Source organism: Mchenga conophoros, linkage group LG20, assembly GCF_057382185.1.
Source record: "Mchenga conophoros isolate Kocher_MC1m ecotype Shallow Benthic linkage group LG20, M_conophoros_male_GT1.1, whole genome shotgun sequence".
Taxonomy (NCBI): Eukaryota; Metazoa; Chordata; class Actinopteri; order Cichliformes; family Cichlidae; genus Mchenga; species Mchenga conophoros.
This window is the reverse complement of record NC_140545.1, coordinates 2,821,939-2,844,448: the sequence shown is the minus strand read 5'-3', so window position 1 is coordinate 2,844,448 and position 22,510 is coordinate 2,821,939. Positions and strand designations below refer to the sequence as shown.

The window sequence follows — 22,510 nt, the reverse complement described above, 5'->3', positions numbered from 1 at the left end:
GGCTCCAATTCCCCATGCAGGCTGCAGGTGTGGCGTGGCCATACTCACACTCCTGGGACAGAAGGAGAGTGTATGTATTTGGGGGTGTAGAAGTGCATCCACCAGGGGAGCTTTGGGCACATCATATTAGCCACATACACAAAGGACAAGGCTTATCTTCCTGTCCACATACCTTTATGGCCAGTGCACTGACCAGGAGTGATTAGAGAGGTAGATAAATACTGTTTCAAGCACAAGACATCTACTCGCGAGTGACGCCTCAGCATCCAAGCAACAGATGCCCCCACCCCCCAGTTGCTCCCATATTCAGCCATCTGTTAGCTTGTGTCTAATAAATCGTTTGATAAGTGCCTGTTTTCAAGCGCTTCTTGTCAATTAATCGCGTGATTATATCTTTCCCCCCGGAAATACTGCTCTTAAAAACAAGGAAACTTCACCGGATAGTCGAAAAGGTTCAGTCACGAGCACAGCTGTGCGCAATCGCGCGCACAATTGGGATCAATGCGGGGGCACGTGCGACTCGCGAGACCCCGTCTGTCAGTGGCCGGTTGTAACAATAGACCCCCACTGAGATGCGGCTCGCCACGCACGACGACTGGCGGGCGTATCTCGTGCTTTGGCATTTGTAGTTAAAAGTGTGCAAAATGACCAATATTTACATAAGATTTGTGAAGCCTAATAAAAGACGTAAACTCACGTCACGTGGACTACGCGTTTGATTCAAAGAGTCTACTGAAAAGTTAGGTTGTACGTGTTTAAAGTTTAAACAAAAGACAAACAAACAAACAAACAAAAAACGACATAGAAAGCAAAGCATAAAAGCAATTAGTCATAAGCCAAATGTATCATTGATAATCCAGTAACTAGACGGTGTAGCTGATTACATTTCCAAATGGATTCTCATAAGCATAGCTGATCTAAATGTGTCTCGATCGCAGGACCAATCGACTCAGTAATCAGATTGCCAACTCCTTGGGGCCAAATATGACGCTAAAAATTGAAGGAAACAATTGAATGAGTGGTTGAACAGCGCACACACCTGCTCTCCGCACACCACGCTGTCAAAATCACTTAAATACGCACATAAGGAAGAGCGTCTCTTAACTCATTGAAGATCAAGCCCACACTGCGTTTAATGAAGTGGAAAATGTATAATCCAACCGACTAATGAAGAGATAGACAATCGATTACGATGGTTAACACACTCGCGCAGCAGCAAACAGTCCAGTGGATTTTACGATTTCTGTGTTTTCAGATTTGAGGGCAACAACAAGAGATCTTCATTCAAGTCAGATGTGATTGGAAATCTAACAGCAAACTCCTGCGTAATACTGAAATCTGTGATGGGAAATTATTGAGTTTATTATTGAGTTTGAGTTATTCTTTCTTCTTTTATTAAAAATAGCTTTAACATATATTTCAATTTGCGCGCAATCGTGGTACTTGTAGACCTATAGCGGCAATAATTTTGCAACACAACTTAAAATTAGAAAAAAAAGTAGGATAAAGCGGGATTAGCAGAAGATTGGAAAATGATTAGTTTTGTTTTAGACATAAACATATTTTTAGATAGTGGTATAAGCAAAGTCACATTTGGGGAAAGAGTCTTATGAAAGGCTGTAAGATGCTAAATAACACTGCATGTGCTCCTTAAACTGCTACCAAGTGTTTTCAAGTTCCTCTTTGTTGGCCGCTGTGCATTTCTGACGTCCTATACACCCATCCTTTCGTAGTTCACGGACTTCATGATTAAAAAAAATGTTATGCATGTACCCTGTCTCACTCTCTCGCTCGCTGCACATTTGCCAAAACTTCTGGTCACGAGCACGCCACGCGCGTTTGGATAAGTTGACGGTGGGTGGGGCGGCAGAGGGAGGGACTTGCCGGTTAAAGGCAAAAAGAATATCAGCCCGATCGTGTCATTTGGAGATGAAAGTTCCAAGCGTACTCATGGCCATCTGAGGGAGCAGAAGATTAAGGGACACTGGCCGGTGCGCGAAGAAAGAAACACAGCAGTTGTGGACTTATCACTCTTTTATTAGTCTGTTTAACATTTAAAAATCTGTTGTGAACGAAGCGAAAACGGATCCCAAACAGGTGAGTTGACATTTTATGTCCAAGTCTTGTGAAAGAAATAGAAAAAAACCCATATGGCTCACATTAGAGCTAATAAATTTAACACATGAAATTTTTGCAGAAAAAAACTCTTAAGCTTATTTACAGCTGTGAAAACCTTTCAAATCACCCAAGCATCATCCTATTATTTACAGTTCTATCTTTTTTATGTTCAGTGGGATGTACAGTAAAGACAGAATTACGAGCCCAAAGTTCGCTCTACAAGTTACTTTAAATTACTTTAAAAATCACAAAGTAGGACTTTTTTGCACAACAATAACAAATATTCTTCGTTTCGCTTAACATTAAAGTACAAAATAACATTTAAAATGTGATTTTGGGGCGATATAGATTGCTCTGCAAAAAGTATAATAATAATAATAATAATAATAATAATAATAATAATAATAATAATAATAATAATAATAATAATGAAGGTATTCTAACAGAGAAATGTGTGTGTGTGTGTGTGTGTGTGTTGGGGGGTTACATGTTTGTTGATTTGTATGTTGCCTGTTTAATCTTTGAGCTTTATATACTGAGTAAATCCCGTGGTGTCCCAGATTGACAGCGTCTCTGAAAGACTGGAGAATAACAGCAGGGAACCACTCATCCATCTCATTCTGAAAACAGCCATTTATTCATTAATATCCAAATTTCACAGTGAGATTGATTTGAAATAATTACTGGATTTATTTCAGAACTGTTATGCGACAGAGGTGCTTGCACTTCATATAAGTGATCTGTCCATACTGCCCTGCTGAAATGAGAGCGCTCTCAGTCAGTGTGTGCTTCTTCTGGTACCCATCAGTTATAAATAATAATACAATTTTATCACGTTATGGGGAAATAGCCTCAAGGATTTACATTCACAGACACTGAATCCCAAAGTACTGAATTTGTTGTGTGGGCTCTTTTTCTTTAGATCAAAATGATGACCAAATCATTTGGGAAAAGTGGGGATGTGAGTGAGCTGGTGAGCTCCCTCAGCTGGCTCGATGATGACGGCAGCTCACAGGATGGAGATGAAAGCCCAGAATTGACGGGGCGCCATGGCCTGACTGTAGGGGGTCGCCTCCGCTCCTGCACAGAACTGGGTAGTGAGGATATGGAAGAAGAGGAGGAAGAGGAAGAGGATGAAGAGGATGGACCAAATGGAGAAAATGCTCCCAAAAGGAGAGGCCCTAAAAAGAAGAAGATGACCAAAGCTAGACAGGAGAGGTTTCGTGCACGGCGAATAAAGGCCAATGCCAGAGAACGTTCTCGTATGCATGGGCTAAATGATGCTCTGGATACTCTGCGCAGAGTGATGCCTTGCTACTCTAAGACACAAAAGCTGTCGAAGATTGAGACTCTGCGGCTGGCCCGCAATTACATCTGGGCTCTGTCGGAGGTGCTGGAAAGTGGCCAGTCCCCAGAGAGTCATGGATTTGTGGAGATGCTGTGTAAAGGTTTGTCCCAGCCTACCAGCAACCTTGTGGCTGGCTGCCTGCAGCTGGGACCCAGTCCGATGATTCTTAATAAGCTGGAAGACAAGTGTGGAGGTCCAGGAATGGGTAGTATGGTGGCTGGCCATCCCCTCAGCTACCCATCCCCAGGCCTTCCCAGCCCACCCTACGGCTCCCTCGAGGCATCGCACCTCCTCCAAATGAAAGGATTCAAGGGGCCTGTATATGACAACCCCTCCCCTAACGAGTGCAGCAGCAGCACTCCTCCATACGATGGGCCCCTCACTCCCCCACTCAGCATCAGTGGCAACTTTGCCCTGAAGCAGGAGCCATCTCCGCATGAGTCAGAGAGGAACTACACACCCCACCATGCTCACTACCTCTCATCCCACCATTACCCCACGTCCACGACAGGCAGCCTACCAGGGGGGCCTCAGGCCCACCCACTCTTACAGGCTTCTCGCTATGAGTTGCCCCTGGATGTGGCCTTTGACTCCTTTGCTCCCCCTCACCTCATCACCTCTCACATGGGTACCATCTGAAATGTGATAGTACCAGTGAATGAGTGACTGTTATGAATAGCCAGAGTAGAAGCACTGCTCCTGTATAAACTGCTGTAAAAAAAGGATGACTGTGGTACTGAGTGTATAGAGAAAAATGTTTGCTTTTATGTTGTCTAGTACTCTGGGAGAGCACTGAATGCTCAGAGAGAAGACTCATCACCTCAACTCAATCTACCTGAAACATGCACCCATAACATTTATTATTGTATTTATTTCACTTTTGTTTATATGTTAATCTTCTTTTGAACACATTGCTCCGTCAGTTTTTAAAGAGTTGAAGTAAAAATTAGTTTACCAAATCAGATGTCCTTGCTGAAGCATTATTCAGATGCTTATGTTTGAACAAATACTTTATTATTTACACGTCTACGTATAAAAAGAAATTGATCAAAAAGTCCCCCATTGTGCACTGAGGCCTACAGCCAGTTTCCTTCTGAATTTAAGAAAAGCAATGCATTTATTTATACCTGTATTTAATATTTATTTTGATAATGTCTTGTCTGTTTTATATTTTTCTCAGCACAGTTTCTGTTTCACTGTCTTGGGTTGATGCCAGCCACTGGTAGCTGTACTGTATTTAATTTATTTATTTTAAGTCTTTCAGGTACTTGTTCATTTGGTGTCACAATTTTTGTCATACTGTACTGTTAATATTTTGCTGTTTCGCACTTAATTAAATAAATATTCTTATATTATATGCTATTTCCATAGTAACACGTGTGCCATGTCTTTTTGTGATGTTATGCTCTCATCCATTTCTTACATTTTAGTTTAACAGAAAGACAAACGCATGCACTAACTGGCTGTAAACACAAGCTTGGTACAGTGATGTTTTCATTCATTTAGATTTCTTTTTGCGTTTTAGTATTACACTTATATATAAAGCACAGTAGATAATACAGAGATGACTCTTTTTGCTAAGCCCTCACATCAGAGGACAAATTATTTTCATCAACTCGATTACAATTTCAGTTAAATTACAAGTTCTGGTTTTAAAAAATAAATAAATGTGAGTCAGCGACAGCTGTTACATCGCTCTCACTAGCTTTGTGCATCGTTTTAGATGCATCATTTTCAGAATATCCCTGTAATCTGGTCACGATTACCAGCAGGTGCAGTATTGGGCATTTTTCTATACTCATAAATGCATTTTTACATGCAAAATAAATATTACACAAACAACACAGATAGCTAATTAGTATATTTAGATTTCTGTGGCTCTAAATCATTTTACAATAGAAGAGTGTGCCAACTAAAAAAAAAAAGGGGAAATCAGCAAGACTGGATGAAGGAGTACTTTGTGGCTGGGAAATAGAGATCTGTTGCATGATATGAGTGTGTGCATGTGTGTGTGAGAGAGAAAGAGTCTGTGCATGATGTCATTCAAAGGCTTGCTCCGGGGTTTCTATCAGGTCAGGCGGGAGGCTGTTGTGGGCCATGGGAAAACTGCTCCGGGGAACAGGTGAACCTGTCACAGCTCTGAGCCTCTATCGTTGGCTTTCTCTCCCATGTGTCCCATTTTCCCATGTAGCTCATGCCAAAACACTGAAGGGCAAGAACTCATTTTCCAATAATTCATCCAGTTTTACTGAATGGTAAACTAGCCTGGCATTTCTTTGAGACACAGCACATGTGTAAGAAGGATGCTATATAGTAGCTAAGAAGATTAGCTTTTATGAATATTAAAATAATGCAGTCTCTACATACTAATGCCATAAATGGGTAAAAAGTTCAGCAAAGCAGAAATAAGGATACATCAATCCAGAGATAATGTAAAGCTGGCAAAGTTCCTAAAACATTTATATCACTCAACTAATGACCGGAGTATCAGTTTTGACTTTCATGATTGTGCTGAGGGACATGATGACTCTTGAAATAAACAAAGAACAGGGCGGCAGAGTGCAAAGATGAAGTGCATGAGTGTATTTATCCTTGTGGTCTTTTGGCCAATTGTTAAAAAAAAAAAGAAAAGGGGGAAGGTGCTTTTGGATGCTGTTCTCTAAGAGGACTCCCCCTTCGTTTCCTTCAGCTACCCCTCCAGAGATTTGTCATTTCCAGTCCTGGCAACAGTGGAGAAGGGCTGGAAAAGAAAAGGGAATGATTGTTTTAGTGGGCGCCACTGGTCTATTGTGAACGCAGCCTGTTCTTTCTCTTGACCTGTGACCTGTATTGTTGTTGGGCTCCTCGTTTGGGGAGGTCAGACAGCTGGGGGAACGGTGGGGGGCTGATGGACAGCTGGGCCAATTTGGGGAGAAAGAGAGAAAGAGCAGAGAGTGAGAGCATAAAAGAGAGAAATGGGAGAGGCAAAGGGAAGTAAGTGTGTTGTGGAAGAGTGGAGAAGTGGAGAGAGGAGCAGAGGGCAGCAGAGGTGACCGAGGTCCTTGATCCTCAATTGCAAGTTTGTCCCCTCTGCTGCTGTGTGTCAGCCGTGATGAAGGAATGACACATAGCTCTACACACAGGCAGACAGTGTGAGAAAGTACTCGTAGAGTAGCTGATGCATGCTCTTTGTGTCCTTGCTATTCGGCTACAGCAAAAACAGTGTGTGCGTGTGAGAGAGAGAATGTAGTGGTTATTTTTTTTTTGGTGGTGGTGGTGGTGTTGGGGGGGCTGTTACGACTTATCCTCCATAGTCCAAATAATACATGAGTGGGTGGATATGGACATAATCCCTATAAATTGACTTTGGATACAAGATTAGAAAACACAGGACAGTCTTGCGCGAGGAGCATGGCGGAGATTTTCATGCAGCAATTTCAGAAATATATACGTGCCATAAGCTTTTAAAATGTAATTTTTTCTTGCTAATTTGTGCAAAAAACCCAAATTATTTTAAAATGGAAAAAAACCCCAATAATTATTGTAATAAAATACTTAAAAATAGTAGAAAGGTTCATAACTTTACAGTACCATATATCACAGGCGTCACACACACATCAAGTGGCTCTTGTCTATAATAAGGGCATGATGATGAGGGTCTAGTAATGGGAAGGGAACACATGCTCTGTGATGCCATCTTGGCTGAGGCGACAGGCAAGGGAACACAACCTGTAGCTCAATCCCCTGGGAGAGTGAGGTCATGTCAGATATCAGCACACAGGGGTTATGGGTCCCATGCTTCAGCTAATGATTTCTCAACTTTAGTACTTTTTATTGATATATGAATATAGCCCAGTAGTTGCTGACAGCATGAGCCCATGTATAGCTTTATGTCTATATAAAGCACAATTTTTCCTCTAATTCACTTCTCTGCTTATATTTTCTTGTTTTCGTGTACAGCATGCCTAATCCGCTAGCTAAACAAGAGTAGCTCACAGTAAAATGAAAAGGTCCTGATCCATAGGAGGTAGATGGAGGGATAAAGCATTGTGATTAAGACTGTATTAATGGGGCCATAGGACGTTGGAAGGCTTTAATCAGTGTCTGTGTGCCGATAATCCCTCTGCCTTTAAGCTGAGGGTGAACACAGTGATTCTCCCTCCTCTTGGGCCTCAGCGCACATGCATAAACACACATGCTTGCTTCTGTGGGGTGCATAAGGCAATGGGTGGCTTGGTTGAGATGTGGAGCACCCCCAAAACAGAAACACCCTACACTCAGGAGCAGCTAGGATGACCAAGATGATGGCTGGAAAAAAAAGGTATGGGCAAAGACAGAAAGAGAAAATGGAGCACGGTCTGACTGAGTAAAATAATTTTTTAAAAATGTACTGAGCCAGAGGTTTAACTTCATTTATTAACTAAATTCTAAGTAAGGTGTTGTTAAAATGACAGCTTTCAGTCATAAATAGTCAATGATGTTTTTTTCCCTCTGATAAAACACTAAAACATCAACTGAAAGTTTAAATATTTATATTAATGTCAGGAAAAAATAATAAAATAGAATTTAAGGGCTCTTTTTAAAATATGAAACATGAACTCAGAAATGGAGGGGGAGGAGGAGAGGAGGAGGAGAAGAAAGAGGGTAGCTCCCAGGTTCATTACCTATGGAAGTGGGTGTAAAGGTGACATTGTGTGCAAGTGGATGAGGGGTGGACCTTCCCCTCCCAGACTTCTCTCCGAGCATTAGGGTGTTAGAGTTAAAGAGCTTCTAATGGGATCTGGATGCTGTCGTGTTTACCCTGGCCCCCCTGCACACGCCCACTACATTGTGGAAGTTTCTGGGCTTAGGGACACCACAATGGGCTGAGTGTAGGGACAGATGGAGGTCCCTTTGGAACAGGGCACAAAACACAGCCAAGGTAGACGGGCTGCGGTGTCTTAGAGGAGAAGCAGCCAGAAATGAGAGAATATTTGATGAAAAATGAAAATGAAGTGAATGTTTATCTCCCCCCCCTTTGTAATACAATGAACAGTGCAACTCATTGTCCTTAATCTGGCCGTCTATCAGCAAATTCATCATTTAAACACTCACAGACTGTGGTCCACAATCACAATGGCGTCTAAGCTTCTGTGTCAGCTGGCTTCTTTACATGCCAGTCATTTATCCTTTTTATAATATTCCCATCAGAACTTTTCAGACGGAGACAAGAGCGTGAGACTTTAAAAGTTACATTAACATCATCCTGCCTTTCTCAGTGTATCCATTGCGCTCATGACATCTTTTAATTTGCCCTTTGTTTATGAGGGGTTAAACCGGGTCATATGAGGGGGTAAATGCTGATGTCATTCATTTTGGGCACTATGGAGAATGAGAGGAGAAGATTCAGTGATAGATGCTGATGAGAAACGTTGGAGGAGGGTAGAGGGAGGCACTGGTTGCAGGAGCAACAGATGGGGCCGGATTGGAAAGCCCAGGTTGTAAAGTTTCTGTTAGTAACATCTGTCAATTTGTCCATCTGCTACACTTGCCGCTTACAGTTTATTAAAGAGAAACCTATTTCATGACCAATCCTTTCTCACAGTCATTAATAAGCTTAGAATTAGATCTGCATGTGTCATAGTGCTCTGTGGACTCCTGTTATTTTAAAGTGTGATTTGTTAGGTTTATTCAGGTCTTAAATAACAGGATGAGAAAAGGTGAAAGGGCATCTTCCCAGCTTAGTTATGATGCAGTAATTTAAAATATTTTACTCCATTCCCACAGATAAGCTCATCTGTTACATCTGTGCCACTTGAGGACAGAAGTCATACCAAGCTATTCTCTTTGTTCATTTTCTGGAGCACACATAAATAAGTGGATTGACACAGGATGTGGGTATAAGCCCCGATTAGAGTTACATTAGCAATTACTGCACACATCCCCCTTATGATCCATGTATTCACGCAAAACCACACCACTTACCCAAACACCTCATCAGTAAAAAGCTTGGATCTTTCCCCATACTAACTCAACATACACCTTCATATCCTTTAACTTTTTTAAATGAATGCATTTAGCTTAAAGAACAAAATATAGTTTGAGGAAATATTTTACAACAGCACTGCAAGAAAGAGACCAGAGGAAATTATAAAAGCAGAACAGTTTATTAAAAATGTTACATCACCTATGAGCATTTTACTTTAGTTTTGTCTAAAAATATTCTCTTCAATTTGCTCTGCAGTGAGCAGATAAGAGAGAATTAAGCAGCTGATCTGGGCTCAGTGGCCAGAGTGTTACATTAGACATTAATCCAGAACAGTGGAAGGTTGGGGAAGGGATAGCATCTCTTAATCCTTCACGTCATCCAACCAAGCCTTCCACAAAACACAGTGAGAAACAAACAGAGCCCTGCATCAGTTTCTCTTGCATAAAGACAGGAGAAAAATTAAAATGATTTTCAGAGTTAAACCGTTGTTCTTTAAGTGCAAAACAAACCCAGTCAAGTGCTTATCATGCAACCATCGTTCCCACGCCTTCTACTGTCAGCTGCAGCATCTCTTGAATTTCAGTCCCCCTCAGAGTTAAAGTATCCTGGCAAGCCCTCGGTGCACTGTCCCCCTATATGTAACAGATGTTACTGGGGCAACAGTTGGTATTGAAAAGGAGGGGCTTCAGGCCATCTGTCCAGGGTCAAGGTTTGAAAAGGGGTGGTAGGGATGGTGGCACGTTCAGGGAGATGATAAGTAAGTGTTTGAAAAAAAGAGAATATAGCCCGCATTGTAATCCAGCTCAATGTGCGCTTTCATTTCAGAGTGAGGTGCATTTGTTAAGGTTTTGATGAGAGATTGGGAATTTCAGAAAGTGTATCAGCGTTATAGCAAAACTGCAGCTTTAATGCAAAAGCACCATCTTGTGGTCAAAGACGGTACTGTAAAGAAAGTGTCGCATTCGCCTAAGGCTGAATTTTATGAACTGCTATCCAATCCGACCAGTGAGTCAGGCTGCGGGTTCTTGTTTAACACTCAAGACTGGTATTGAAATAAAATAAGATGCAATGAATAAATGCATAGAATCAGTCCAGCTTAGATTTAAGCTCCGCAACTGTATGGTCTATGGCATCCCTCAAAAAAGCCATCTTCTTGTGCCAGACCTTTTTCTAAAGGGAGAATGTTGGAAAAGGGGGAAAAAAAAAAAAAGTAAGAATTGAGGAAGAGTTAGTGTCTTTGCACACAGCCAACTGATGGGCACTTACGTAGTAAATCTTTAGCCTTTTGTTTTCCAGGTGACAGAATTCAGCCATTGTTAGCTTGGTGAAGTCTTTCTCCATGGTTAAGAAGTCACATTTAGAGCGCCTCTCATGTTCAGACCTTGTCAGATGTACATAATAAGCAAAAACACAATTAAAAACAAAAACATAATGCTGATTAGGCAATAATCAGGAGCCATGACTTATCAACTTCATGTAGCAGTCGGTCTTCTGCATATAGGAAACACGTTTGAGTAATGTAGATACAAATTAAATGTTTAACTGCTGCACCCCAGGTAGCATATTTTTTCTTACCAGGGATCATCATCTGGTTCCCAGCCCTCGAGCTCGAGCAGACAGAAGAAGCAGCAGGCAACATCTGGCTCATTCTCACTGGGGCAGTGGACAAACCCAGCTTTGGCCATCTGCAAATGTAAAAAGCAAGCGAGACCATATTGTCTGAACCCTTTTGTTGCCAGGCAGGCCAAGAATTAAGAAGTTTTTTTGCAAAGGAATAAGTTTCATTGAAAATGAAACCTGACGATGGTCTCCTTTTGACTTCAGAGGGTAACATGGCACATGTTGTTGCTCATAAAGCAAGATGTCAGCAGCCTGTTTATCATGACAAGACTAGAAGGTACCGGGACAAACCTGTGCACTGGACACTTGAAACTGAATCTGGCACCTCCCTAACCATAAATTGCACACTGCCAGGCTTTCATAAAAGTATGTAGTGGAATACCAATGATCATCATCAGTTACAATTATGATTCATGGAGATGAGTGTAAATACTCCTGTGTACAGTTTGAACCACCTACACTTAAACTTAATTACATATTACCTTTAAATACTTGGTGTCAATACAAAATGTTAAGTCATATTTAGAAAGCAGTTCAACTATTTAAATAAAAATATTTTCCCAAGAAGTCCCAGTTAAACCAACCTGTTAGAAAATAGATTTGACCAAAGGTAACCGCTGTGTAAATCCATAACATATTGTAGATACAACAAATATGATGGAAACAAGCTAGCTAATCATGTTCCAAAGCATCAAGATTTCAGTTACTTGCAATGGGCGTCATACCTTTTCAGGCGTGCAGTTGCAGTCCTCTCTAAACGGCCAGTCTACAAAACTTTGCTCACGTAAATCATGACTGTACATTTTGCCAAATGAGTAAAACCTTTTTGCCAGCACATCAACGCTCGCCATAATGTCACCAAGGATGGACTCAGCCTGACATGTGCTTAAATCACTGCCATGCACACTTCTGCAGCTGTTTTCACTTTTCACTGATTAAATCCTCCCCAGGTTCAAGGCCGCGAGGATCTGTTTAGACTTGCTTTTGTTCTTATGTTCTACAGTTTTTTGTTGTGAATATCTTTATTATATTAAGATTGAAAGTTGTTATACAAGTAAAACTTTACTAACTTACAACTGTGGGCAAAATTAGGCCCTGCTAGTAAAGAAGAAGAAGAACCACTGCAGATATACATTGAGGGGAAAGCAGTGAATGGGAATGAGTCAAAAGTTCAATTAAAAATCATTTAGGTAAAGAAAACAAACAAACAAAACAAAGCAAAAATTTAACTTGTGAAGTGAGGTTTTCCACACAGACATCTGTTTGTCTTTATTGTTGAAATAAAATTGGCAACCTAACCCGCCTTGCCTTCTCTCCTTCCCTCTGGCTTTGAACCAGCTTACAGTATTAACCACAAATACGATCCAGCATTCTTACTGAGAAATTATTAATACGCTTGAGTTTTTTTCCCCTACATGTGTATGTGTCAGAAACCTAACAGTAAATAGAGACACTATAGCCATTAATGGTTTTTGGTGCTACTTTTAATGGCATGTTTATTGCTGAGAGAGACGGGGGCAGTTTTTTGTCCGCAGTGAGTCTCTGTTACTCTGTAACGCTACCCCGAGGCCCCTGGGTGCTAAAAAATGCTTACATCTATAAACTGCTGTCCTTTCCCCTTCTAACCTTATCTTTCTGCAGAATGCATGGGGAGGTGGGGGTTGCAGTACCTGCTTATTAGGATGTGAGTGTGTGACTCTGTGTATACACACACTCGCACACTAATCACTGGAGGCACTCTAGGAAGTGATGCTGTGTAAGGACATATCAAACAGTAGGCTTTGAATGAGTTGGACATTCACTGTACAGCTGATGTCACATTAAAGCTAGCTCCAGTTGGCCTATGTGGTGGATGACTGCTTACTGCAGAATAGAATTTACCTTTAAATTTCTTCGTGTGTTATGCCGTCACTCTGCTTTTATTTATATCTGAATTTTTGCTTTTTTCATCAGATTTTATTAAACACTGCTGTTGGTTTGAGGTACAGCAGCTGTGCTGTGATCCAGTGGGACCACAGGGTTTATTTAGAGGTTGAAGAATTTGCAGATGTAGAAAGGCTTGTGTGCTTAAGAGTGTTTTGCAAATGTTGGAGAATTCAATCCACATGCTGTACCAAAAATCCTTTCACGGGTGGGTAATTCTCATCTGTTGGTATTGGATCTGACTTCCTCACGCCTTCACTGACATTTGGCTCACCTTTCTGCCCTCTTTGCTGCTGATGAGTCCCCGCTACAGCATTCGGCAAACGGCTCGCTCCTTCCCCTGACACGACTGCTCTCACCAGGTCTGTCAGTAAGAGGGAGGGAGGAGGTATGATGCAGAGAGGTGGAGGGGAGGTGACAGAGGCAACGTGTATGTATGCGGTCTCTATGTCCACATGTCCTTCATATTACTCAAGTATATGCTGTTTCCTTTCACTGATCGTGGGAATCTTTTCAAAATAATGAGAATTTAATTGTTTTTCTTCTACTTGCAAAAAGCCAGATCAGTTTAATTGTACAAGGATTCAACAAAGGAAATAGTTGTTTCTCATTTTACCTAGCTAGTGTTAGAGACTGGACCCGGTCATTAAGAGCAGGAGTAGCTGAAGTCAATGTGGAGCACAGGTAAGAACTGAACCTAATATCATATCATCGTCTTCTGCAATGTGTCTTCTTCCGTATAATGGCAGAGTATGCATGACTTCTATTTTTCTTCAATATTGCAGCTGTGTGGTGCAGTTTTTGGGTTTATAAATATGCCTTGGTTACCTCAAATTAGATTATATTTGACAAATATGTGAACAGGTGTGCTTGAAGGTCACTGCTTGAAGGTCTTTCCTTTTCTCAAGTATACATCTGTGGAGATGAGCGCTGTCCTGACAGCTCCACCTGTTTCCTGCTGCTCTCACATCCAGACTGAGCTCCACACGAGTTTGCTCAAATTTCACACAAACATTATTCAAGGAATACATATTTGAGTGAAACTTGTCCCCGTTAACGAGTACACCACTTGTGTTTAACTGTTAGAAAAAAGCTAAATAAAGAATACTTTGCACACTTTCTTGATGATGATAGATTAGATGCTAGATTTTAGATGTTATCTGGTTGACCCATGTTGAGGTTTAATAATAGAGGACTGGCTGGAGAGATGATAATTAGTCTAAATAAAAATACACTGCTTATAATGTGTTGGCTTAGAGCAGAATAATGCAAATCATCATAGTAAAATTTCAGGAAAAAAGGAGTTGTGATGCAAGTGTGTGATCTGAATATGGCCGGAAAGAGAGGCGCCCTGTGCTCCTGTGGTGCTGGTGTAAAAGTGTCAGGAAAGTGTGAGAGTGTGACAGTCAACAGCGACATTCTCCACCTCCGCAGGCAAGTGTGGATTCACAGGACAGGCACACCCACCTGTGTACACACATCCACATACAGTGTTCTCACAGACTCTCTCTTTCTCTTTCTGTAGGAGACAGTCATTGAAACTTTATTAACTTTCTTTCTGAAAAGAAATCATAACAATCATCTTGATAGTTTGATCAAAACATGTTGCTGAAAGGTAAAGAAATAAAGCTTTTAAAAACATGGCTACACGGTGAATTATTAAAATTAAAACAAGCTTAAAACATTTTTATATTTATAGAAATACTCTAAAACACTTCATAGTTTAATTCAAAATTAAGGGAGAAAATCTGTACACAAGGGCACATTGAGTGCTTCTCTAATAGTGTGTCTCATCAACTGTTGGAGTAATGGGGAAAAAATGGATTTCATGCTGGTAAGTTATTTTTGTCGTACTGTATCTGGAATGACAGGAAAACATTTTTCTGTTCGTCTGTGTTTTCTGAAGTGGGACAAAGAATTCAAGCAACATGTTATATGGCTGGCCACATTTCCTGCACACATCCACACCTGATCAATAGTCTAAATTTAGTGGGATGATTATCCCTCACATTTGGAAAGTGATATGCCTGTCAGACTTGCAGGCTCAGGCCGATTCAAGGGGAAAGCAGAGGTCCTTGTGCTCCTGCTCAGCTCCACTTACTCACCAGACAGATTGGGTCCTATGACAAACTCATTATTTGGTTAAAAAGAGAAAGATTGCTGTTTTCCTTTGACATGGTGACTTATTTGTCACATTCTAAGGCAAAGCCAAAGTACGCTGATGGCACCTGCCTGGCCGGCTCACTTTTGACTTTCATAGCCAGTCTCTAAATTCACCACCACAGTGACGAGAGGCACCCAAAGCCCAATATGTGAGCGAGGTTGGGCCTGTACATCAGCATCACCATGCAAAAAAACAGACTTTAGAAGAAGAAAAGAGAAAACTAACACGTCTGGAGAGTCACATACTGTAGTGCCTGCAGGACTCGGAGATGAACTATGACTTGAATTTATGATCAAAAGAAGCTGCATTTTGACTGCGCTCGAGCTCTTGAAGAGAAGTGAGTTACAGTCACCATTGCAAATTTCAGTGAGCGTAGATTTATTGTGTGTTCCCCCAGTAGGATAGCAAGAGGAAGACTTATCTTGGCATTATTTGAAGGGTTGAGTTAGATGTGCACGCTCTTCCTCGGGTTTGATATACAGTATTTCTCACAGTCTGTTGCTGAACATCATTGGATGAGTATTTATAAGCCTTTCATACTCAGCAGTCATTCCTTTTGTATCTGACACTGGCCTCAACAGCTTTGTCTGTTCAACAAATCTGTTGTATATATTTTTCCACTTGAGTGAGGTGTATCTGTCTCAGTCTGACAGGCTTTAAGGCCATAACCAGTTGTGTCAGCTTTCTCTTTGGTTCCCTTATTTACTTCTATGTGTGGTGATGTGGCTCTGAGAACATATTAGCCTTTCAGTTTACATGAGATCATTTTACATTTTGGAAGTTTTCCAAATGCTTGTCTAGTACCAGAGCAGATATTCTGTTTATGCTCAAACAGAAGCAAGGCACCCTGTATTAACAGGCTTACACCAATAGAGGGTAGCATAGATTAAACATTAGCTGGAATCCAGAATTACTTCTGCATACTTTGGCACCTTCAGACTCACTTAAAAGTGATGATAAAGTTCAGTATTAGTCTGTTCTGTGTTAGCACTTTAAAAAAAGACTTACCACTTAAAAAAAATAGAGATTTATATACAAAAGTCAAAGTTAGCGTAAGCCTACTTTAGATTCAACACAGTGTCCTCAGAGGTAAGTGAAAGCTCGCTGATAGAAACGGCTCAAGAAACAGAGTAAAAGCGAAGTATGTTAAAAATTTTGTAAACAAGTTGCAGGATTGTTGACATCATCCTTCAAAACATGGTATATCAAAGTAAATGTTCAGTAATCATAACAAATATCAAGAGTAATAAAAATAATCTTAAGAAGAATTTCTATATTACATTAACCGTCTTCGAGACTACTTAAATTATTGTACTCTTCTTTAATCCTGCCTTATCTCAGCTATTGCACTGACCTATGGGGTAAATCATACAAAATTCAACATAAGACACATAACATATGTCTTATTATTATTTTGCATTACCTTATTATAAATTATTAGTTTGTACAAAAGGCGGGTGTACGACCTTTTAGTTCCCTTTGACCTATGTGTGAAAGTCATTGTGATTTTATAACTTTTGAAATAAAATCAGAAATAATGATAATTATTTTTTTTAATCATTGAAGGTACAGATGCAGTTTTTACACTTACATTTTACACTTTCTTGCAATACTTGCAATACTCTATGTAGTGTGACCTAAAGGTTTGTAGCAGTAAAGCACAACTTTCAAACTTGGGAAATCTGACAGTCTCAGGGACACATTTGAATGCAAACAAATTCCTTTAAATGCTTGCTAAAGTGACTAAGCACTTTAAAGTTGAAAAACAAAAGCAGTATCTAGCAGTTAATACCCTGCCAATTAAATCTCTATAATTAATTGCTTGTGTAGCGAACAGATGTTTCAGCTGAATGCAACATTGTGTCTGTTTATATACACGGAGCTAATTTTTAGGAAATTCCCCTCCTCTACGATTAGTTTCTGTAATCGGATCACATCGTTCGTGGAAACATTTTTAGAAAATAGTTTTGTAACTATAGACATGCAAATTAAATATGACCATACTTGTTATTTCCTCCACTGATTGTGAAGCAACATTAGAAACACAAGTGGATGGGAGGTGAAATGATGTCAGTTCATTATTCATTATTATCATTCATTATAACAGGTCCCTGGTGGCATAAGTGTCTCTCTCATCGAGAGGTGACAGAGATTAGCTTTAGAAGGCTCTATGAACAAACAGAGGAACCAATCGTAGTAGAGCAGCTTCCTCCCTTCTTGCTCTCTTTACACAGTGTTTCTCTACATCACCTTTCTCCAAACATACCAGTCCAATAATACCATCTGTCCTCTCCCCAGTGGCCTTCACCTTATCCCTGAGCTTCTTACCCCTGTCCCCCTCTCCTGCCGTCTGCTTTGCCCTCCCTTCTTCTTCTTCTTCTTCTTGTCTTTGGACGATACAGGATCTCCATGCTCCAATTTCACCCTCTCATCATGACATCCATTAAAGTGGCGCTGGGCCCTGGGCCCCTGTTGGTCCGACAGCACATTAGCTCTCGGCCCATTGAACAACAACAAGGACCGGCTCTGAATTATTGATACCAACACAACTAATGAGGAAACACTATCTCAGCTCTTTTGCTGACACACAAACACACACACACAAATGTTGACGGAACAACTTGCAAGCACAACTATATTAATAACAACTATTGTTCCAGCTGCTAGTGCCACATTTTCAAAAACGAATATTTTCTGTACTCAGTCCATTTCCTGCAGACGTAATGTATGTCTGCGTGGTTTGTCCAAGGAGCCAGAGGCTAAAATTCTTCTTCTAACCTGTCTGTTCCTTTGCACTTAAAAAAAAAGCTTGTTCCACATCAGTAAAGTCCATTATTTTCTCTGCTGGATGTGTCAGATCTTGCTTGCAGTTGTGAAATTTTCTGTGTGTCTTTAAGAGCTACCATATGTTCCATAATACCATCAGTTTTTAGTCATTGGATTTTATCCAAACGTAAGAGTCTGTAAGAATTTGAGTGGGTGTTTGTGGCACCTAAGACTGCCAGTGTTTACATACAGTAGCCTAAACGTATGCAGTGGAGCTGCTGTAAAGAGAGGTATTGGAGGTGTCAGCCAGCCTCCTTAGTATTCACTCCAACACCCTGTGACTCACAGCCTCAGCCTGAGAGAGTGAGAAGGGTAGTGGTGGAGCTAGAGATAGAAGAGAAAGAGGGAAAGAGAGAGCAGGACAAGAGGAGGCACAATGAACATCAGGCAGCATTTTCTGTAGCCCCAGGCTCACGTGTTTATATCTGTATGTGTTTGCAAGCATGCCCGCCCAAGGGGATTAATTTTTTGACAGCTTTGTTAAGCCTTCTCTTAAGCGCTGAGCTTCTCAATAACATCGTGGCTGTGTGATTTTCCGAATGTCTCTCTGTGATTTCTCTTCACAAGGGAAGCTGGAGAGAGAGACAGAAAGAGAGAGGCAAAGACTAGTGCTCAACATGACAGCAGGCATTCTTTGAGTGGCTCCTCGGTGTGGAGGAAGTGGACCATAAGAAGCTGGCTGTGAAGCTCCTCTTCATTCACTGACTGCATTGCATTGGTCGATAGTTAAATTTTTCCGCAGCCCATTTTCTGCGTCCGACTCTGTCTGTCTTTGTCTCAATATTCAATCCTTCTGGTTGTCTCTTCTTGTCACTCAATGTCTCTTCATTCCTCTGTCAGTTTGTATTTAGTTTAATCTCTGCCCCTCCTTCTTCTGCTTCCTCCGCTCTGTCGCTTTCTATTTCATCTCTCCTTTTTGCTTGCTCCCCCCCAGTCCCACTCCCAGTCTCAAGTCTATCCCCTTTGATGAAACCACAGATGTTGATAAGAATGTGTAACTTTGTCTGGGTAGGTTGAAAAGATGGAGGGAGGAAAGGGAGAGAAGCACAAACGCGCACAGCGTTAAGGTTAATCCCTTTACAAGTCCACACACACATGGAGTCAAAGGGTAGCGAGGCGGAGGTAATAAACAGCGAATGCAACAGACAGAAAACCAGGCTCACTGTGAGGGGGAGATGGGTGAGGAGAGTGTGGCAAATAAAAGTGAGAAATTGGTTTTGGGAGACAGCATTTTCAGTCAAGCTCTGTCTCCCCTTCATGACTTCCACTCTGCATGATGACAAGTGCCTGCTGCTGTTCCCATTGGTCGAACCTGCCACCAATCAGAGCAGAGGCATGTAAGGTGCCTTTAGGTTATATCCAATCCCTAAAAAACAAGGAGCAGAGAGAGGGAGAGAAAGCCAGAATGGGAAAGGGAGTTGTGTGCTTCATAGAGAGAGACCAAAGCAGATGTTGACTTTAAAGTAGATCGAACTGCTTTCCTTTTGAAGTGATACAGTAGACAGGAAACTGATTGTCAGCTGTTTGTTGGAGACCACACCACAATTCCTCCTGGCTGCTGTGGAGAAGAAGATCTTGGCTCTGTAGTCTCCCCCCTGCCAGCGTGATTGGCTGTCACACTTTAGGCTCCCCCTTCTCTCTTTTTCTTCTTCACTCTCTCTCTCTCTCTCTCTCTCTCTCTCTCTGTCTCCTCTGTGCTGTCCTGAGGCTTACCTGAGCCACCACTGCAGAAACAGAGGACCCCCCTCCTCACACACACACACACACACACACACTCGTGCTGTTTCTTTCTCACACTCAGTTTTTCACCTGGATAGGGCAGGCGCAAGGGACGGCATGTGCAGCAGCAGCAGCAGTCTCTCCTCACATCTAGCGCTACCTCTCTGAGTTGCCTCTTTCTGGAGAGTGGAGAGCAACTCTGAAAAAGACATTTTGGAGCCATTGTACACTTGGAGAAAACAGGAGAGACGGGGGGCAGTGAGGGAACACTTGTCAACCCAGGGACACCAAAGGCAACGCACAGCAATGATTTTGGGTGAGTTGTTGCTTTTTGGTGCATCGGATTTTAGAAGACATCAGTCAGGCTGTTGAATCACTAATCCCTACTTAAACTTGGCCACCAGCAGCTCTGTTTTATTTATTTTTTTAGTAGTCTGCTTGGTTTTGATTGCACAGAGACATCTGTCAATACCAAGCGCCTGGGTCAACCTCTAAATTACAGATAGTGTTTGTAATTACGCTAATAGTGTGCCATTTATGTGGCAGGTGTGAGTGATGACATAGAAGGTCAAAGCATTTGCGCTGGACTGTATCATTATGGTCTGTTTGGTCACATGACCAGACTCCACCACTCTCATGTTCTGTCAGAAGGGGCTAAGTGACAAAGATGGTTTCAGCTGAACTTGGTGATAACTGATGTCATGCGGTTTTATACAAACAGTCAGTGCAGAATTCGTGACTTTCTTCTGATGATTTGTTACTGTGGCACTCAATTTCTCCTCAACCTTGCATTGCTGCCATCCTGATTAATGATAAGCGTCCAAGTCATCAAACACATTTTAAAAAGAAGATTCATTCCTTAGCATGCAGGAGAGTATAGATTCCAGTTACTAGACATTGTTGTGAGTCAGCCAGCACTTTCTTCTTTAGTATGCTGGTCTCATAGTGGCCATGTCTAGGAGAGGGGATTCTGTGTGGTCTGTGTGCGCTTTGCATTCGGCTTGTAGATTCATACAGAGGTTTTAAAAGGAAATTCGCTTGTAAAAATGTTCTAGAGTCTTCTTATTTGCACATGGCCATGACTGTGAAGCCGTGTGTGCTTACTGCCCATGTATTACTTCGAAATGTGTGTGTGCGTTGATGCACGCTCTCCCGGAGAGGCCACTTTGTTTTAACGCATGCCTGGGCTGATTCAGGCGCAGTTCTGCTTCTCTGCTCTCCCGGCAGGCATGTTTTTCAAGCAGATAACTTTAATGATTATGGGGAGTCATGCAGTCTGAGGTGTGGGAGCTCAAAGTGTGTGTGTACCTGTGAGCTAAAGGTTTTCAACCAGTCACTAAACTTTTTTAGAACAGCCATCAAAGAGATAACTTTTTCACTTTGGGAAGGTTTTTAATTTTTGTTAAATAACATTAAAATGTATCTCTATTTTAAGGGTTATATTTTGCACTTCTGAAGCTGGTTAAAAATGAACAATTCCTCGACTTGAGCCTCATGTAACAGACAAGTACTGTCTTGATCAGGTTGCAGGTGGTAGCAGCTCCCGTAAATGATATTTGGGTAGGATATCTTAACACCAACACCCCCCCCCCCCCCCCCCCCCCCAACTACAACTCTGCTGGTTGAGGTTAAACTTTAGCGTAGTCATTGGAGTGTGTGTATTTGAATTTTGATGGAAGCAATATCACACGGAACGTAACTTCTGTTGTGCAGTAACATAAATTTGGCCTCTGCATAAAGACTGATGTCAGTGTTAACTGGTTACGCCACAGATCTTTTTTCTATTTTACAGAAACGGTGATAATGAACTGTGGCTCTAACGTTCAAAATCTGTGTGTTTCTCATTGCATCTAATGATTTGTCAAACCTTTCCACTTCACACCTGCCGAAAAAGCTGACCCAAGGCTTCTGCTTATTAAGTTGTCACTCAGATAGGCATCTTTCATTATTTCTGTCTGAACACTGAGATTTTCTCGTGCCTAACATTCTGCTCCATTTGCATGATGATGTGGCTACTGAGTGATTTGACATTTCTAGCTTTCTTCTTCTGAAAAGGGTAATGTCATTGTAATGACCTTTACAATTCTGGCACTGGTTGATGTCGACCTCCAATCAGCAAATTTCCTGATTAAGCTCCCTGATATAAATCTGCAACGTTGTGATAACATATCTCAATTGGAAATGTGTGTCGTTATAAAAATGCAGTTAAAGAAAGAAATGTGTTTTTGAGTATGCCTGCGAGAACCACATGCTCCAGCGATTGTGTCTGCATGGCTACTGGTGTTTTTCTCTTTCCACTGTTTTCTGTGACCTTGAGCAAACAACCTTTACCAGTGCGGCTCTGTCCCTGATGCTGTACACAATTCTATTGTCATTAGCTTTGTCGGCATTCTGGAGGCCTGACAGAGGCTTTTGGCTGCTGTAATAGTAATGACAATTCTGAAGTTGATCATTGCAATGGCAGTGTGCTTATATACAAAGCTGCAGGCAGCCAGCATAGCTGTCTGTCTGCTGTCTGTCTGTCTGTCTGGCATGGGCTCTGCACCGAGGTATTGGTATGAGACTGCTGCTGGTCAGTACATGCGTGTGCGCGCATGTGTGTGCGCGTGCGTGTGTGCATGTCTGTGCACGTGTGCATGTGTGTGTTTGTGGATAAAAAAGAGAGAGAAACAGCAAGAGAACAATGGCGACCTAATAACGAACATGATCGCTGGGCTCCTGTTAGTGTAGAGCTTCTCAGTTGACTGTGGAGTCATGGTGATCAGCCGCCATGATGTCTAGCACAAACCATCTACGCCTGCAGTGAGTTCCTGGTGTGGAGTCCACATTTAGACAGGAACTGTCT

At 41.6% G+C, this 22,510-nt stretch overlaps 3 protein-coding genes across 4 annotated transcripts in view; 2 read left to right on the top strand and 1 right to left on the bottom strand.

Annotated features, from left to right (window-relative positions):
- Positions 1–1,936: 1,936 nt before the first annotated feature.
- neurod4 (neuronal differentiation 4) lies at positions 1,937–4,821 on the top strand. Its single transcript, XM_085260667.1, has 2 exons — positions 1,937–2,097; positions 3,041–4,821. Exon 2 carries the CDS (start codon positions 3,047–3,049, stop codon positions 4,103–4,105), a length of 1,059 nt encoding a protein of 352 aa, XP_085116793.1. The 5' UTR covers positions 1,937–2,097; positions 3,041–3,046; the 3' UTR covers positions 4,106–4,821.
- Positions 4,822–9,572: 4,751 nt separating this feature from the next.
- birc5b (baculoviral IAP repeat containing 5b) lies at positions 9,573–11,914 on the bottom strand. The gene is made up of 4 exons (XM_085259434.1): positions 11,759–11,914; positions 10,989–11,098; positions 10,680–10,794; positions 9,573–10,583 (listed from the first exon to the last, which is right to left on the bottom strand). The coding sequence occupies exons 1-4, from the start codon at positions 11,882–11,884 to the stop codon at positions 10,500–10,502; spliced, it is 435 nt and encodes a 144-aa protein (XP_085115560.1). The 5' UTR covers positions 11,885–11,914; the 3' UTR covers positions 9,573–10,499.
- A 1,564-nt stretch (positions 11,915–13,478) lies between these two features.
- The window catches only part of znf385a (zinc finger protein 385A), a 55,683-nt gene continuing 46,651 nt past the window's right edge, over positions 13,479–22,510 (top strand). The window contains exon 1 of one of the 2 annotated variants that reach the window (XM_085259702.1): positions 13,479–13,640. In XM_085259702.1, the coding sequence (XP_085115828.1) occupies positions 13,628–13,640 (13 nt within the window). In that variant the 5' untranslated portion in view covers positions 13,479–13,627. Of the gene's footprint in view, positions 13,641–19,357; positions 19,982–22,510 lie in introns of those variants that run through there. The other variant, XM_085259703.1, reaches the window with a different exon arrangement.